The sequence below is a fragment of the Alosa pseudoharengus genome, unplaced genomic scaffold, assembly GCF_046254945.1.
Source record: "Alosa pseudoharengus isolate Yale_2024_CS ecotype anadromous, Long Island Sound unplaced genomic scaffold, YU_APseudo_1.1 YU_APseudo_1.1_scf_19, whole genome shotgun sequence".
NCBI lineage: Eukaryota > Metazoa > Chordata > Actinopteri > Clupeiformes > Clupeidae > Alosa > Alosa pseudoharengus.
This window is the reverse complement of record NW_027468657.1, coordinates 30,511,749-30,530,228: the sequence shown is the minus strand read 5'-3', so window position 1 is coordinate 30,530,228 and position 18,480 is coordinate 30,511,749. Positions and strand designations below refer to the sequence as shown.

At 41.7% G+C, this 18,480-nt stretch overlaps 2 protein-coding genes across 3 annotated transcripts; one reads left to right on the top strand and one right to left on the bottom strand.

Annotated features, from left to right (window-relative positions):
• The first annotated feature begins 235 nt into the window (after positions 1 to 235).
• Positions 236 to 15,126, top strand: LOC143132660 (heterogeneous nuclear ribonucleoprotein U-like protein 2). The gene is made up of 14 exons (XM_076292319.1): positions 236 to 1,017; positions 1,222 to 1,342; positions 1,440 to 1,516; positions 1,636 to 1,775; positions 2,420 to 2,522; positions 2,757 to 2,869; positions 3,362 to 3,628; positions 3,996 to 4,118; positions 4,280 to 4,381; positions 4,505 to 4,673; positions 12,782 to 12,979; positions 13,176 to 13,246; positions 13,380 to 13,433; positions 13,611 to 15,126. The coding sequence occupies exons 1-14, from the start codon at positions 285 to 287 to the stop codon at positions 13,686 to 13,688; spliced, it is 2,349 nt and encodes a 782-aa protein (XP_076148434.1). The 5' UTR covers positions 236 to 284; the 3' UTR covers positions 13,689 to 15,126.
• nudt22 (nudix (nucleoside diphosphate linked moiety X)-type motif 22) lies at positions 14,739 to 18,422 on the bottom strand. Of its 2 annotated transcripts, XM_076292320.1 has the most exons (7): positions 18,124 to 18,422; positions 17,456 to 17,602; positions 16,546 to 17,170; positions 16,254 to 16,367; positions 16,031 to 16,128; positions 15,802 to 15,895; positions 14,739 to 15,241 (listed from the first exon to the last, which is right to left on the bottom strand). In XM_076292320.1, exons 2-7 carry the CDS (start codon positions 17,539 to 17,541, stop codon positions 15,122 to 15,124), a joined length of 1,137 nt encoding a protein of 378 aa, XP_076148435.1. In that variant the 5' UTR covers positions 17,542 to 17,602; positions 18,124 to 18,422; the 3' UTR covers positions 14,739 to 15,121. The 2 variants fall into 2 exon arrangements, with proteins under 2 accessions (XP_076148435.1, XP_076148436.1); XM_076292321.1 differs by lacking the exon at positions 14,739 to 15,241 and having other exon boundaries at positions 15,802 to 15,878; positions 17,456 to 18,422.
• Positions 18,423 to 18,480: the final 58 nt, after the last annotated feature.

Below are 18,480 nucleotides of genomic sequence, written 5' to 3'. Positions count from 1 at the left end.
GTGCTGATAACACGTGAACTTTTTCATGTATCAACAAAAGATAAATAGTAACAACGTTACCTTTAAGAATTTGCGTTCCTATACGTTCTAGGCTACTAACCAATGAAACACTCAGGTGAGCAATCTCACCAATAGCTATCGTGTGTTTGAAAATTAAGGCGGGATTATTTTATGACAGGCCAATGAAAAGTAGGGGCTAGTATTTTTACAGGATGTCTACTGTAGCTCGCTAGCTTCCAACATAATCGACCAAAGCTTGGGATGCGACCGGTGCAAAGTGAAATATGTCAGATACAGTGCCTGTCGTTATGAAGTTAACAGATTTAAAGAAGCTCAAAGTAGTAGAACTGCGTGTCAAACTGAAGGAACGGGGTCTCGATTCTAAAGGTTTGAAGTCCGAACTTGTGGCACGTCTTTGGTCTGCGATCGAGCACCAATCTATTACAGAACAACAACTTCCCAGTGGTGGAGATGGCTCGTCCGTTACTGAAGAAATTCATGTGGACGTAGAGGAACAATATGGACACACATCTGAGACATTGCAAAAAGATATACAACCACGGGAAACAGTTGTCACGACTACTGTCTGTTCTGCAAAGGGAAGAGATTTAATAAACCTAGAAACTCGAACCTATTTAACAGATTTAACGTCGATTTGTGTTGAAGAAAGTCCTGCTGAAACAGGTAACGTTCCAGTTAATGTAGATTGCCGTGTGAGTTCTGATCGTACAGTGAGTTTTGGCACACAGCAAATAACATTTCAGCAGCTCGAAATCGAAAAGTCAAGCCGCTCGATCTCACCAGATCCAGCTAAAGGGTCACCCTGTCATCTAACGACTTCCGAAGAGGTTTCCCACACCGCAGAAACATGGGTACATGACGCCACAGGACCCGGAGACCTCTGTTTTGTTGCTGGAGAAGAGGATAAACCGAAGATATCAAACCCCTCATATATGCACACTAACACCAGTCGGGCAGAAGATGAACATTTAAAGCAGTTGAAAAGTGTGGACACAAGTAAGTTGTTCCCTGATAGCACAGGGGCGTTGAATCAACCTCCGCCGCTTCAAACAAACGTGGATTCAACGCCCCTCAACGCTCCTTTGCTATCTGGGTTGCAGGCCTTGTTTTTTCCTTCTCTGTCCTTTAATCATTTGTGTAAACAGTGAGCAGGTTATACTCTATTGTTGTATAGAATTAACTTACCTCTTCCTCTGCAAGCTTTATGTGGACCCACAACACCACTGAAGAATCAGGGGGAAAGTCAGAACAACAAAAGGCCACTGGAAGGCATAAGGGACAGGGGCTACTATGAGTTCAAAGAGGAGGTACAGTATAACAGGTGAGAATCATGATTTGAGCTCTCATACAGGATAATCAATGTTTCAAATGATCAATGTACGGAGCAACTACACCATTCCTTGATTGCATTTTTTCAGAGCCAAGAACCCGGAGTCTTACACTGAGCTCAATGAAGATAATAAAGTTGATGACCAGCTAGTTGTGTTAGATTCCTGTGAGTTGAGAACATGTTTGTTTATTTGGCAGTTAAATGGAAATATGAAGTCATTAGTTGCACACCAAAATGTATTGTTGTTATATGTGAGTACCAGTATATCTCTTCCCTTCTCGCAGATAACAGTGACCTGCATTTTAAAGTGGGAGAGGATGGAACGAGTGGGCAGCCCCTCTTTTGGGAGAAGTTTCCTCTCCTGTGGTCAGGATGTAGACTGAGCTACGGTGTACAATATGGGAAGGTCAGCTTCGAGGTCAAGGTATGTCTATGAGAGGCACGGGACTGGACACTGAAAATAAAAGTGGTGTCTCTCAGGTATAGCTAGAAGGTACAAGGTTTGAGTCGTTAGCTTAGTGTATGCTGAAAGATTCTGTAAAACAAAATTTGTTTTCCTATGGCGTTTGTTGCACGCCATAGGAAAAGGTACAGTGGCTTTTGCAAGCCAGGTTTCTGTCAACATAAATTCAAATGACTAAATACATACAGTGCCTATAAAAAGAATTCACTCCCCATCCAGGGCACTATGTAGTGCACTAGTACAGATATAGTCAGAAAAGATACAATCTTTGTTCTCCACAAGCCTGTATTAGGCTACCGTATACAACAACAACAAATCAAATATGTGATTTTACATGTAAAAAGCCATTCCTATACATCTATAAGGTGTTATAATTTGAACACAACCCACAACGCCTGATTTCCATCAATTTACACTCGGAGACTCCTAGTTTGGAATTAATTTCCACACCATTCAATCTTTTGACATGTTTTCAGGAATAGTTTCCTGACTTACAGTATATAAGGTGTTTCCAAATAAATATCTGATTTTGATTTATAGGATCTTTAATGGTATTTATTGTGGCTGTTTATGTGTATTGGGTTGTGTGCCTTTCCCATGTATAGTATATGAAAAGGCTGGTGCCCTGTGGTCTGGAGGAGGGGATGGACCCTGAACCCCATGTCCTCAGGGTGGGCTGGTCCACAGACAACCCCAGTCTGCAGCTTGGTGAGTGATGGCAGGAGGAGAGTGGAGCAGAATAATGTTCAAGATTAGATGTGTGTGTGTGTGTGTGTATGTGTGTGTGAGAGAAAGACAGAGAGAAAATGAGCTTATATGATTGTTTTATGTAAGATTGTCACACAAAAATAACAAAGATCATATGCATAACTGGTTATGCACTTGCCTATTTAGACCACATTACCGTGTTTTGTTTGATTTTGTTTGATTTTTCCTATTCAGGTGAGACAGAGTTGTCTTATGCGTTTGACAGCAGAGGCCGTAAAGTGACACAAGGAAGGGAAATGGACTTTGGAGAGACGTTTTCAGAGGGAGATGTCATCAGCTGCTATGCAGTGAGTAACAGGGATGCAACAATGCACTGTGAATCTGCAAAACATCAATACAGTTGTGTGAAGATTACAACTGGTTGAGATGAAAAAATGAATAGTGCAATGCAATTTTTAAACAGAATAGGGCATAATCTGATTTTGATTTTACTTGTTCAACGTCAGATTGGTCAGAAGATACTTGTAATTTAAACAACCTCATCAAGGTGCCAGATAATACAGAATATGCATTAACTGGGACAAGGTGAAGAGTTCAGACCTTGTGTTCCTCTCAGTTTATATAAATAAAGGAATGTCTTCTTTCATTCAAAAAATTGTGAATTGATATAAAAATTGTAAATCATACCGAATTGTGAGTTGAATGTATCGTTGCATCCTTAGTGAGTAACTTAACAGACTCTCTCAGACATTTAACATTTACAAGGTGTTTCAAAACAAATCTCTGATTCGGGTTTACAGAGACTATTGTCTGTATAAATGCTTGCTTTTTCATCACAGTGGATCAGTGACACAGAGGAATCCGAGCTCTCCTTCTATAAAAACGGCCTCTCCTTGGGTGTTGCTTTTCGACTGGAGCCCTCCCAACTGAAGGGCCACACCCTCTACCCTCATGTTCTGTGCAAAAACTGCTCTGTGTCCCTGAACCTCGACCCCGTGGGTGCCCCCTGGTACTGTGGACCGGTTGGGTTTTCCCCCCTCCCTGCCCTCCAACATCACGAGAGAACACGGGCTCCACAGCCTCCGGCATCAAGGGAGGAGTGCGAGGTGAGTCTTCACATGATTCATTAATTTACAACCGTGAAGGTTTTAGACCACCGTAAATCAAGAGTCCCAGTACAAACTTTTGTATTTGAGTCACAGCCTTGATTCAGTAAGTAAGTTAATCTTGAATGCATCACTATCAGCACCAAGCCTTCTATTGTAGCTAAATACGGCAGAAAGGGTTAGTGTAGGGCTTAAAGGTATCAGGCACTGTGCCTAAATACGGGCGTAGGCTGCTTAAAATTTCGAATACTAATGACCTTGGAAAATGTCTGATAACTTCAGGCACGGAAATTTTCTCTGCTTTAAGCTCTGGTTAGTCTGTGTAAAATGTTCCTCTTGTCTTGTCTTTGGCTGTCCCGCTCCTCAGGTTGTGGTGATGGTGGGCATGCCAGGCTCAGGGAAGACCCGCTTGGCCCAGGCCATCATGGCTCAGCACCCAGACAAGCGCTACAGCCTGCTGAGCACAGACTCAGTCTTGGCCTGCATGAGGGTGGGTTTCAGGATGACCACTCCACGGTCCCTTTGACATTCAGCTGTGCCCTGATGAATGAAGTGGTTTGCTGTACATATAAAGGCCGTTGCTTAATCGTGTGTGTATGTGATGGTGCAGCTTGTCTGTGTGTAGCTATAGTAATGTGTGATGTGTTTTAGGGAGCTGCCCAGAGGGAGGTGGTGCTTCAGCAGGCCACTCAGTGCCTTACACAGCTCATCAGGGTGGCAGCTGGCAAGAGACGCAACTATATCCTGGATCAGGTAACTTCAGGATTGTGTGTGTGTATATTTATGTGCATGTTTTCATACGTGTTTTCACAAGCCAACACACTTCTCAAACTTTAAAATGTCACTTTGTCCCTTTCTCTCTTCCTAATGCTCCAGGCCAATGTGTACCTATCTGCTCGGCGACACAAGATGCTGCTCTTCAGTGGTTTCCGGCGGCGGGCAGTAGTGGTGTTTCCATCTGATCAGGAGTGGAAGAGACGCCTTGCACAGCAGCAGAGGGAACAGTGCAAGCAAGTGCCTGAGGAAGCTCTTCTCAAGCTCAAAGGTAAGAATGCATAAGTTCAAATATACTTTTCATTATCCGATCATATCTGCAAAATCTGCAGGTCCTATGCCTGCAAAATCTAGAATCTATGAAGTTAAGTGAACCAATGAAACTTGTTTGCACCGCCATGGTTGTTAGCACACTGGGTTGTCCCAGTCAAACCACACAGACTTAGATTTAGAAGCTTTTAGAGTTTAGTTATGAGGGTTAGTTATGGCATACTCGTCTCATAGAGCAATGTGGCATTAACTCTGGTTGAACCTCAGTATGAAGGAGGTACAGGTTATCTTGGCTATCTATTGCCTTCAACAGAGGCTGAAGAGAGAGTGAAGAGTGGAGCTTTTTCTCTTTATTGTTATTGGTTAGAGACAGTATGTAAAAATGCGCTACTTTTTGTAGCACACTTTTATAAGCAACTAGTACAAGGGCCATCTTCAAATGAACTTCCATGGTGTACTGTACGGTCATGAAAAGTACAGATAAACACACCATTCAAACTAACCACTTAGGCTGTGTACTATGCAATTCTGTGGTTCGACCACGATGTAAAAATGTATAAAAAATCTTTCACAGGCTTGTGACCTTACTACTTCTGTAAGAGTTAGGGCTGAAACGATTCATCGAGTTACTAGAATAACTCGATTACAAAAAATACTCGAGGCAAAAATATCCACTCCATGCTGTTTCACCAAGCGTCAATAAAGTAGGCTAGGCTATTTATCAATCTATCTAGCCCAGGGGCCCCCAACCTTTTATGTACCATGGACCGCGTTTGTTTACTATTTTTTTTTCACGGACCGGCGGGCGGGGGGCGGGGGGGGTCGGGGGTTCCATGTTCCATGTGTTGTGCATGCGCATTACTTGAAAAGAACAGTTTAGGTAACGATCTCTTAAACATGTGAAAAACGTGAACTTGAAGTGAAAATTGAACAATATGAACTATGAATATTGAACAACTTGAAGCTACATCTATAAGTGTGAACATGCTTAACAAAATAACAAAACATGGGAACTAAACGTGCATTACGAATATAATCAGTGGGAGCCCTGTGCTTGTTTCCCTGCAACAAGAAGGTTCCATCTGGGGGTGATGGAAGACAGTGACACCCTCAGTGTGTTTGAAATGTCCAGTCGATTGCGCAATTTGGTCTTAGTTGCAGTCATTGCCGAAAACCCGGCCTCGCATAGATACGTGGTGGGAAATGCAACGTTTTCAGCGCTTTTACGGCTATCTCGGGATATTCTGCTTTGGTTTTGATCCAAAAACCCGCCAGAGAGGTTTCCTTATACACACTCACCGTCATTTGCAATTTCAATCAACTGCTCTTCCTCCTGCGCTGACAAGTTAGGACTATTCAATATTGACAAATGGGTTGCGGACCCACTCATTGGTTTGCCGTGGATCTTCGGAGGATGGGAAGTAACGCTCAAACTCATTTGAAAGCGCAACAAGGTGATCGCGCACCAGCTGCGAGAGAAAGGGCCCTGCCTCAGTCTCTCCCAAAACCCCCACTACTGTTTGGAACATATCAAATACACCCCGGTCCACTCGTCGTCCCCACAAATCAAGCTTGGCTTTAAATTCAGCGATTTTATCTGCCAGTTTAAAGACAGTCGTCATTCTCCCCTGGAGTGACAGGTTGAGGTCATTAAGCAACCCGAATATGTCACACAGCTAAGCGAGTTTTGACACCCAGTCCTCATCACTAAAATGTGCAGCTAACGGTGACTTTTTTTTCCTGTAAGAAATCTCTGCAGCGGCTCTCGCAACTCAAACACTGGCCAGTGACCTGGTAAAGGTGCTTGTTTTTTTTTTTGCTCATTCTAGCAGTTTAGCTAACTTCGTGTGACACTACCGTTCGCTAAGGTGAAGTGAGCTGACCTGAGGCTGCGCAGCGCTGAAGGCAATATGTAACGGTACCGATCCACTTGCACGACACTTCTTTTTGTCGTGTCGCATTCCACTCTAGTCCTATGGGTGACGTCCAAGGGGGCAGGCGAATTCCCGGAAGTAGAAGCATCGATGTAGCGGTGGTTATCAACTCTCTGCTAACCCCATAGAACGCCCAGTCATTTAGGATTTTTTTGAACTCCCATAACTTCATATAACATATATCATGTGCCGATATTTTAGCTTCTGTGTTATCTACATAAACAATAAAAGGCAAAACAAGACTCGATTACCTCGTACGTAACGTTAGGTTCCCGTAAGAAGAATGTTTAGCATGTCCGGTTGAAGGGAAGCTAACGCACTGAAGGGAGATAACCGTATTGTTTGGATAAGAAGCGTAGGCCAGCCAGCACGGAAACTCGTGAGCTATGTAGCCTACAATAGCATTGTATGTTAAGGTAAAGCATAGAGGCAAGTAAACCTAATGAAAAACAGTAGTTTTACCGTTAGGTAGTCTAACGATAATCATTTCAGAGGTTTTCGATGGATTGACCGTAGGTCAGAAAAGTGGAAAGAAGATTAGCTTCAAGGCTAGAAGCTATAACTTTTTTGTTTTGTTTTACCATGACTGTTTTTGAAGATGATCATGTGTGGTAGTTTCAACATTAACACAACTTGATATCACTTGTGAGGATGATATTAATAATAATACATAAATAAATGTTTAACTTTGATGACTTTGAAGACGAAGGAAGTGTAAGAAGAATTTCTGTGTATCTATCATATGAGTTACAAGATTCAGTTCGATGGCTAACGTCATGAAGTTAAGTGCGAGTCTGCGCAGTACTGGGGGGACCAACTGAAAAATGACTCAGTGCCCTCCCATTGAGAACGACGGAGTCTGTTTGTCCATTTCTTTTACTGTCTATGGTGACGTCAAGCGACTTTAACACGCCCGCAAAGCATCCCGGGAAGGCAGCGCTGCATTTGAAATAATAGGGGAGTTCGACTTGCGGCAGATCTGTGCAGATCTGACTTGATGTGATGCATGCTGGGTTGAACACAATGCATACTGGGATGGACGCAATGCATACTGGTTAGAAATTCTGTCCGACTTCTGTCAGCCGGGGAGGGACTTACCATCGTGACACCATGTCACATGGCCTTAAAATATCGCGGGAGTCTTAGCCTGCAGACAGATCTTGCAGTTGCCTTCCACGAGCTGCACGAGCTGAAACACGCCCTCATGACGTCAGTTCAAAGACGTGATAGGGCCATTTGGGAGGAATGTCCTCATGACGATTATGACTAGAGGCTCATGCTGCTTCCTTATGTTGGAATATGCGAAAATAAACAGAAATCGAAGGGATACCTTCTTATACGTGATTTCTGCAACAATGGTAGGCTAGCCTACTGAAAACGTTTGGATTCTGTTATTTTCTGCTGTTGGCTAAATAGATAGACACACATATAGGGAAAACACTTGATATTGAATTTATGTGCTACAATGCAGGCCTGTTAACTGTATGACAACAGTGGTTTATTTAAACTACATCATAAGAATTTATTTCGTCAGTCATCATGCTCATTTTAATGAGTAAGAATGAAAGTTCTGCTGTGTTTATTGCAAACAACAGTCCGCGATATCTCCCGCGATGTCTCCTGCGAGTCTCGTCAGGCAGACTGTAGCCTTTCTGTCCGGGATGAGCTGCCCTCTGTTGTAGCTCCTCCCGGATAGCCTCTGAAGATCACGTTTACGTAGAAAGCCAGACGAAAGTCAGACTCAGGCAAGACGAACAAGCCTAATGTAGCGCGACCAAGGGGGCAGGCGAATTCCCGGAAGTAGAAGAATCGACGTAGGCTGGAGGGACCACCTCTCTGCTAACTCCCATAGAAGACCACTCATTCTAGGATTTTTTTGAAATACCATAACTTCATATAACATATATCCTGTGCCGACATTGTAGCTTCTGTGTAATCAACATAAACACTACAAAGGCAAAACAGACTCCACTACCTCGTCCGTAACGTTGGTTACCCGTAAGAAGAATGGTTAGCTTGTTCGGTTGGAGGGAAGCTAGCTTTGACGTAATATCTCTTTCGCGCCGTAGGGAGATAACCGTATTGTTTGGATAAGAAGCTCAGTCCACCTTACTGTCTATGACGGTAACTCGCAAAACCTAGCATACACGACCGTATGTTAAGGTAAAGCATTACGCAGAGGCAACCTAATAACAATAAAAAAGTAAACCTAATTTTAAAAAAAACCGGAACTAATCATGTCAGAGGTTTTCGATGGATTGACCGTAGGTCGGGAAAAGTGGAAAGAAGATTAGCTTCAAGGCTATAACTTTTTTGTTTTGTTTTAGCATGACTGTTTTTGAAGATGATCATGTATGGTAGCTTCAACATTAACACGACTTGGTGAGGATGATATTAATAATAATACATAAATAAATGTTTAACTTTGATGACTTTGAAGGCGAAGGAAGTGTGAGAGGAATTTCTGTGTAGCCTATCTATCATATGAGTTACAAGATTCAGTTCGATGGCTAACGTCACAAAGTTAAGTGTGAGTCTGCGCAGTACTGGGGGGACCAACTGAAAAATCGTTCTATTTGACTCAGTGCCCTCCCATTGAAAACGACGGAGTCTGTTCGTCCATTTCTTTTACTGTCTATGAGCGCGACAGAGAAGCTGGCCGAGGCCCATCTTTATGCAAATGAATCCGTTGAACGCGAGGCGACTCTCCAATGAAAGGACGAGGTTGTAGGTCCTTTGTTCTACCACAACGGTGCCTGTGAAACTTTGGTTCCGCTTACAAGACAAATAATGTTTTAACGATCTCTTCCACGACCACCTAGTAGTCCATAAAACAAACGAAACTAGGATTTGGATGAATATATTGACTGTTGGTGTTTCTGGTGAGGATTTGAGATTGCATTGAGTAGTTTAAATAAAACAATATTTCCAAATGGCTTGCATAGTTTGTTTAGGCTATTAATGTGTTGTATACTGTTAAGTACATGCCTAAACTTGTGGTCCATATGTGGAAAAACACTTAAGATACGTTAAAACGAACTGAGTATGAGCTGGTAACTGACATTTTGAACAAAACGCCCACACACTACTGAATGTGGGGAGGCAGCGCGACATCTATGCGACACGACAAAAAGAAGTGTCGTGCAAGTGGATTGGTACCGTAAAACGAACTGAATATGAGCTGGTAACTGACATTTTAAACGAAATGCCCACACACGACTGAACGAGGGGAGGCAGCGCGACACCATGCGTATGTCGGGTCGTGCAAGTGACCGATCCACTTGCACGACCCGACATACGCATGGTGTCGCGCTGCCTCCCCTCGTTCAGTCGTGTGTGGGCGTTTCGTTTAAAATGTCAGTTACCAGCTCATATTCAGTTCGTTTTAACGTATCTTAAGTGTTTTTCCACAAATGGACCACAATTTTAGGCATGTACTTAACAGTATACAACACATTAATAGCCTAAACAAACTATGCAAGCCATTTCGAAATCTTGTTTTATTTAAACTACTCAATGCAATCTCAAATCCTCACCAGAAACACCAACAGTCAATATATTCATCCAAATCCTAGTTTCGTTTGTTTTATGGACTACTAGGTGGTCGTGGAAGAGATTGTTATTTGTCTGGTAAGCGGAACCAAAGTTTCACAGGCACCGTTGTGGTAGAACAAAGGACCTACAAACTCGTCCTTTCATTGGAGAGTCGCCTCGCGTTCAACGGATTCATTTGCATAAAGCTGGGCATCGGCCAGCTTTTTGACGCGCAACATTATTTCAAATGCAGCGCTGCCTTCCCGGAATGCTTTGCGGGCGCGTTAAAGTCGCTTGACGTCACCCATAGGACTAGAGTGGAATGCGACACGACAAAAAGAATTGTCGTGCAAGTGGATCGGTACCGTAAAAGTGTTGAAGGCGGGACAGACAGACGTAAGAAAATAGACCTTGCAAAATGCAAACATGCGTGGAATCAAACAACTGCATATAGGCCTATGTCATGTAAAAACGTGACATTATTGCGAATTAAATTTAATTTAGTTTGCATGCATTTTTTTTTTAAACTCATGTCGTAGGCTACGGCCCGGTTACGGCTCCCACACACAGCTGCGTTCCTTCAACGCATGCCAGTGGGTGTTCCCGACGGTAGCTATGCAAATGACTTGAAGTAAAACCTTAATGTGATTGGTTGGTGCCGTCCGTAGATTGGCTTGATTGGCCGGTGCCGTCTGTCGGTGCAGCAACAGCTGAACTCCTCAACGCGAGCGGCGGGAGAAACGCGACGCGACGGACCCACAATTCAGTTCGGCAACGGATCACGTGAGCCCATGTAAAGTAAATGGGATGCATCTCCAGCAACGCGAAGCACGCAGCTGTGTGTGGGAGCCGTAGGAATGTCCCGGGCCGCGGCCCGGTGGTTGGGGACCGCTGATAGCCTATCTATCATCTATTCTACGTAGCCTATAGCCTACATTGATGTTGGCTGATTTTAATCACATACTGTATTTGTAGCGATGTCGTGATGGCTTGTTTAGTTTTGATGTTTTTAAGTAAGTAAACTTATTCACGTTCAATTGCAAGTCAGTATGCCTAAAAAAGAACCCCTCACACACATGCATGCACCCTCATCTTTCCTCACGCACCGCACGCGTGCCCACACATACACACACACACACACACACAGGTTGCTAGGTTACCATAGTAAATAGCATCACCCCAGAAATGATTTTTTAGTAGCCTAATGGTAAAATTATTTGTTAGTAGCCTAATGGTAGGCTATGTTTTAGTAGCCTAATGGTAAAATTATTTGTTAGTAGCCTAATGGTAAATGCTGCAGGTGTAGAAATCTACATAAAACAGATATTTATGTTGATGTCAGGTCTAGATTACAGCATGAAACTTGTTGTATAGGCTACATATTAATACATTAAATTGCTTTCCCTCTTCTCCCTCCCAGCACTTCACAACATAGTATGGACAGCTTTGTTCGCCCAGCTAAGTCATGCACAAGAGGCTGCAATTTTACAGAGAGCATTTTGAACATTATTTAATTGATTGCACTGGCACTTAAAAACACTAAATGGGTAAATTGCAATAAATGGACTTAGTTTTGTAGCCTAATCTTGGAGTTAGAATAAATTAGGGCTGTCAAAATAACTGATTAATTTCGATTAATTAATTTGAGAAAAAATAACTGATTAAAAAAATTAATGCAGATTAATCGATTCCGTATGACCTTTGACCCCAAGCTGTTCTAGTCAGACTGTAAAATGAAGGAGAGAGAAGAAAACGTGCTGCCTGGATCATTGATTGGAACATTTACTTTTAAAAAATGGCCTGGTGATATTGATAAAAAATAAAGTGTTGAAAATAAAGTCCTGCAATGTCTGCAGCAAGGAATTTGCATATCACCGGAGTTCATCAACTCTATAGTCGCACATCAATGCAAAGAAATTGTTGACATTGAGGGGAGTGTTAATTAATTTTTTATTGTGTCCCCTAGGTTATATCTGTGGCTTGAAATGCCTTGTATGTGAAAAAAAAAACACTTTTATTTGAACAGTGAAAATAATAATAAAAGAGTTTTTGAACTTTAATGTCACTAATGCTGATTATTCAATGATTCATTTGAATTTAAATATTTAAAATACTTTCACAGCAAAAATTATATATGCGATTAATTTAGATTAATTAATCACAAAGTATGTAATTAATTAGATTATTTGTTTTAATCGATTGACAGCCCTAGAATAAATACCTCTGTGCCAATTGCTTGATCATTTTACAGCCATGTCATTTTCGTTATGCATTATGTGTTTTGGTTGTTTAAAAATGCCAAAAAAAAATTATCCGATTAATCGATCGATAAAGTGCTAGATTAATCGATTACAAAAAGTATCGATAGCTGCAGCCCTAGTAAGAGTGCATCATTTGTTTTGGACGTTTCAGTATTTGTTTATGAATAATGTTCCTTAATGAATGAAGCTCACCAAACAAGTCTTTAGGATTCATCAAACATATAATAAATGAAATGGGGAAAGAATGGCTTCAGGTGTGAAAGTAGAATTTGTTTTGGGGACAGCAAAATTCTCTTCAAAAATGTCACACTGCAGTCAGTTGAAAATGGTGTGAAACTGCTTTGTTATACGTGTGTGTTTGTGTCGACTTGGGTCTCCAGTTACGTTCACACTGCCAGAGACTGGAGATCTCCTGGAGGAGGTGTTATTTGTGGAACTACCAAAAGAGGGGGCTCAGAGGGTCCTGACTGGGTACAAAGAGGAGGCACGGCAAGTCCTGCCAACACCACCTAAACGCAAGAAACACAAACGCAATAGAGATCCTCCACCCAATTGGAAGCTGTGGAACACATCCTACAGTAGGTGACATCTTAAAAAAAAATGATCAGTTTTCTGTAATCTACATTATCTTAACAAGAAAATAACAACATCTAGGCTTGTGAATTGCTTGGGTCAATCTGTACTTGTAATACCATCTCTTTCTTAAAGCAGTGAAACAGCTTATGTTTAGATTTCCCATGTATAACACATCTTTTTGGCTGACTGTAAATACAGGAAGGCACCCAGGGTGGATGAACCTGCCTCCACTTGCCCCACCACCCTACTGGGGTCCACCACCTAGACCGGTATGTAGACACACAGTCAATTTCACATTAACAAGCACATGCACACACACTTAGGCAACGCTGCATCATGCATCTATATGGTGTGTTGTGTACATCTGGCTCATAGGCTTTTGTTATGTTGTTGTTTTAATAGGATGTGTATGGCCAGCAGAGATCCAGGAATTACTACGGCTACCCTGCGGCACAGGTGAGAAGAGCCAACCCAGTGTAGAGGCCAGCTACTTGTAGATGCCACTATAACAGCTTCTATGTGTGGTGGTGTCTTTGAGGCTACCCTCTAAATATCAGTGCTTACATGGAAATTGCTCTGAGTGAAGTGCAGCTTGTCTACAACTCATTTCCATTCCCTCTCTTTTTCCCCCAGTGGAATCCATATTATGGAGGCCCGCCAGGATATTTTAGCGACCGATACTACACAAACTGTGTTGCCCAATGGTATTAGTTAAAGTAAAAATGAGTAAATTCACCATTTTAGTTACAACTGAATCAGGGATGCATAGTCAACAGTATGTATAGTCAAGAAAGTACTGTATTTCAGGTGAAAAAAAGAGAAATGTTTATTGTTTAAGAAAACATTTACCCACTGTTTTGGAAGTAAATGCTTTTTAAAGGAGACATATAATGGAAACCATTGTTGCCTTGGTTTTGATGAATTAGGAGAGGTTGTGCCCACCTTCATATGAAAATAGCCACTAAAACATGGGCGAATTAGAACAAAGCCTACATTTGATGTCAAATATCACAAAGCAATTATAGTTCAATTGTGGTTGCCAAAGAGGGCGCCATTTAGTCAAAAGGACCATTTCAATACCCAGCCTGAAGGTTTTAATTGGGCTTGTAAAATTGCAATTGAGTTTATTTTTGATAAATCAAAGTTGAATATATACTATTTTACCATCAGAGAACACAGTACAATACTCAATTCATCCATTCTATGTCCCCTTTAAATGTCATATCACAAGGCCTTCCATGTTGAAGGCATTGATATAGTTGTTGGTTACAGCATAGTAGTAATTTTATGTATTATTACAGTATGTAATATTATAACATAGTTCTGAGTTGGATGGTTTGAGGTTGAAGATGGTTAGCAGTACTCCTGTTTAAAGATAGAAGATTCCTCTGCTGGTTTGAAAAGGGAACCCTTTAGTTAAATCAATAATTAGTTACACATGGTGCTTCTGACTGTGAACTTGCTTGGCTCACATATATTATGCTGAGGTGATGACCGTTGGCAGGCAAAGATATACACAGATGAAGAACCATGGCTGTATGTAGAGCCGTGTTAAGAAATTGTTTTCAAAACCGATAACCTACAACCTCAGGAAGCAGAATGAATGTGTGAAATTTTATTTTGTTGACTTATTGTGATTTTTGTTCTCTTTTTTGTATCTAAATGATTACATTTTTGCTTTCTAGGATGCATACTGAATATTTATGATTACATCGGAAAAATAACTATTAAGTTATTGCCATGACCAAATCAGATTAGAAGTGCTGAAAATGACCTTTAATGCATCTGTAATACATCTTTAATACATCTCTTTACAACATTTAGGTAAAAAAATCAAATCAAAATAGACAAGAACTTTTCAAAAGGTATCATACATCTACAGCCCTGAACCTGTAAGATTCATAGTAAATCAACTATTGTACAATTATTAACAGTGCAATTTAATATATACATAGAACAGTTCTTTTCACCCCAAGGGAAACAGTATTTTTTGTAAAATGTAAGGTGTTTATCTTACCTAGATTATTCTCAGTATGTTGTATTGATTGATTTTCATACATTTGCACTACTGTGTTCTGGTTGTGAAGATGTTTTAAAAAAAGCAGTTACAATTTTGTTCACAATAAAGAGAATTGTATATTCTTTTAAACATTTTGATTTTGATCATTGACTGGCATGACTTTTTGATGGAGAATTATCGCTCCTTTAGCTGATGGACACAATTCTGACCACAGGGGGGCGCTTTCATCCAAAGCCAACCATTCCTTGAGTGACGAAAAGGGAAGGCCATTAAAACATCTCCTATTTTAGGACCAGCTATTGGCTACAATAATGTTTTTCTAGCTATACTCATGCAGACCTTTAAAATAAGAAAGGACAGGACTTCACTGACAAGTGAGAGATAGTAACTTTTCAGACAGTTGAAGATTCAGGTTTTTGAGACTCGCATGTCACGGCTCCTACACACAGTTGCGTTCCGTCAACGCATGCCAGTGGGTGTTCCCGACGGTATCTATGCAAATGATTAGAAGTATAACCGTAATTTGATTGGTTGGTGCTGTCAGTCGATTGGCTTGACTGGCCGGTGCCGTCTGTCGGTGCAGCAACAGCTGAACTTCTCAACATGAGTGGCGGGAGAAACGTGACGCAACGGACCCACAATTCAGTTCGGCAATAGATGACGTGAGCCCATGTAAAGTGAATGGGATGCGTCTCCAGCAACGCACGCAGCTGTGTGTAGGAGCCGTTAGTTCTATTCTTTGACAGTAGCTGTAACATACCAAACTGTATGTGCATTGTGAATTGTATTTTATGCACTGCTTACCGTCTCTTTCAGGAATACAACATCAGTAGATTCATTAGCCTCTGGACCTCCACGCCGGTAGACAGTTTTAACTTCATCTGCAGTCAGAAAGCACCTATTTGCACATTATCATCAGGTGCACAGGTGCATGTAGAATTGGGTCAATATGAGAAATGTGCAATGCAGAGTGTAAATCATGTGCATGATATGAAGATGGAGTTTGAGCTGTGTTCTGTTACAGTGTTAATACCTGACATAGAACTCAGCACTAGGCCTGCCAGCACTGGTGTGGTTCAGGGCAATTCCCAGCAGAATTGGCTCGCTTAGAGAACTAAGAGGAACATTCACCTGGGGTTAAAGGAGAGGTGGAGTTATTTTATCCCTTATTTTTATTTTAAAATATATAAAATACATATTTAATTATATTAATATTATATATAAGTACAAAAAAGGTTGACAGTGTAATGAAATACTTCATCTCGTATCTCTGCTAACACAGAGGAAAAGATTTCCTTAAGGACGGCTTCCTCTTTGCCCTGGAGCGACTCTATGGTGATGCTCTCTTCGCTGATGCCATTACAGACAGCCTGGGAGTTAAGGCCAAAGTATGCAGTAAGTTAAGGCTATACAGCAAGAAGAAAAGCTTAAACAGTTGGAAGTTCCTTCTGTCCCATACTCACAATATATTACATAGACAGAAATATTGTGCTCCTCATTCATGATGGGAATAAACTTGGTCAACCCTTGATAATCGTCAGCACTTGCCTTTGGTTCAGGATGTCCTCCTGGTATATCCAGCAGTCCAGCAGCCTCTGCAACCTTCTGGCTCCTCTTTAGGAGGACCACTTGTCCATCAGCGGTTGCCATGACAGCCCCCACACCTAGAGGCTGGGCGAGCAGGCCTTGTGGATCTCCAAGCTCAACTGCTCCTCGCCTCTGAAGCTCGCCTACCCTTTCGGACCAGTTAGTTCCCAGGTAGTCTTTGTAACAGGTTAGGCCTAACTGCAGACTCAACAGAACTCTCCTTGGCTCTCCTTGGCATCCTGAGCCCTTCAGAGAGTGTGACTTCACAACTGGACTGTCGCCACTGTAGGTGTTTGGGAGTGGGACAGCGGGCTGCCCACCACACTGGGCGTGTTTGTGTGCCTCCTCACGCCCTTTCTCACCTGAGCAGCAGCACTGTTGTCCGGACGTTTCTCGAGTAGTCTTCTCTTGGACTTGTGCACCCCTAGCATCATGTGGTCTAGATGTAGGGCTGTAGTGCGTGGTCCAGTTGGTTGAGTGCAGTCTGAATTTGGCCCCATTGAAAAGCCACGGTTCTCTTTTGATCCTTTCTTCCCACATTGACTCTATATGCTCCTCTGTATCTGGTGATGCATATCTGTTAAACCTGAATAGGAGTGGTTTGTTATGTTACATCACTGTTACGTTCATGACGAGACAAGCCATGCCAGTAAAGATACTATGTCCATATGAAATCCAATGCATTATAAACTACAAAAACATGTAACTGACACTGATTAACCAGGATCAGAGCAATGCCATAGTAAAGTAAACAAATAAACAATTCTAACAATGTTGAATCGTGGCTGTGTTTTTGGATGTGTGTAGCTGCTACTGAAAGGTTTTCGGATCTGTTAGAAACAAACATGGCTCTGTAGATTTGTTACTTTACCTTGAGGAGAGTTCCACTTCCACCTGCCATTCTCGCAATCCCCGCCAGGAAGCACAGTGAAGTAAAATAGACACGTCCGGATCCATGTCCTCAATCCAGTTAATTTGTAGATATGGCTCCGCTCAAACCTACATACGTGACTGTATGCTAAAACGCGATGAATTACTTTTTATCAATTGCCTCTGCTTTGACTACTCGAAATAACACGTGACCAAAAATAGGAGTGTAATGCGGAAACACGTTTCTTGTCATAGAATGTAACATCCACAAACGAGTAGTACCAGAAAATGTCTGGTGGTACACAAATTGATAAGAAACAAAATACCTACATGCCTACACTTATAAACAAACGGGCAGTAAGGACACTGATGCCGTAGTGGGTTGGTTTGCTTGCTTTTGGCTTTTGGCAATCCAGTTAAACCCACACACACACACAATGGTCACAATCGATTTGAGAACTACTAGACTAGACTTGCAGGTTTTTAACAACTACTTATACATAATAGATCAACATAAACGGCTGAGAAAACAGTTTGCTCTTTGTTACAGTTGTTGATTAGGACTATTTGGTTAGGCAACTGACCTGTCCCAATGCTCCAGGATAATGTCAAAATCATTACATTTCGTTAACTTGCTAGCAAACTTATGCATTCTGAGCAGCGCCTTACCTTCAGAGATTTGCGTGGGATGTGTAATAATCTGATGAAATAAATGTATCCTAGTTAGGTAAAGCTACAACGACACTTGACAGAGAGCTAGGTTACGTTGACGTGAAAAAGTTTACGCCAACAACTTTAAAGTACATGTTTCTAGTGATTTCAATAATGGTAACGTTATTAAGCTATCCGTTACAACACAATGAAATAATGGAAATCAACTGCCTATCAAAATACTTAAGTCAGGTGATGGAATGATGGAAAGTAGGCTATCAACAGAACCAAAAGACTAGACTACAGAGGACGAAGAGAAACTGAACACCACTGCTGAACACCCGTGAACGAGAGAACGCCCACTCTTGAGAACGT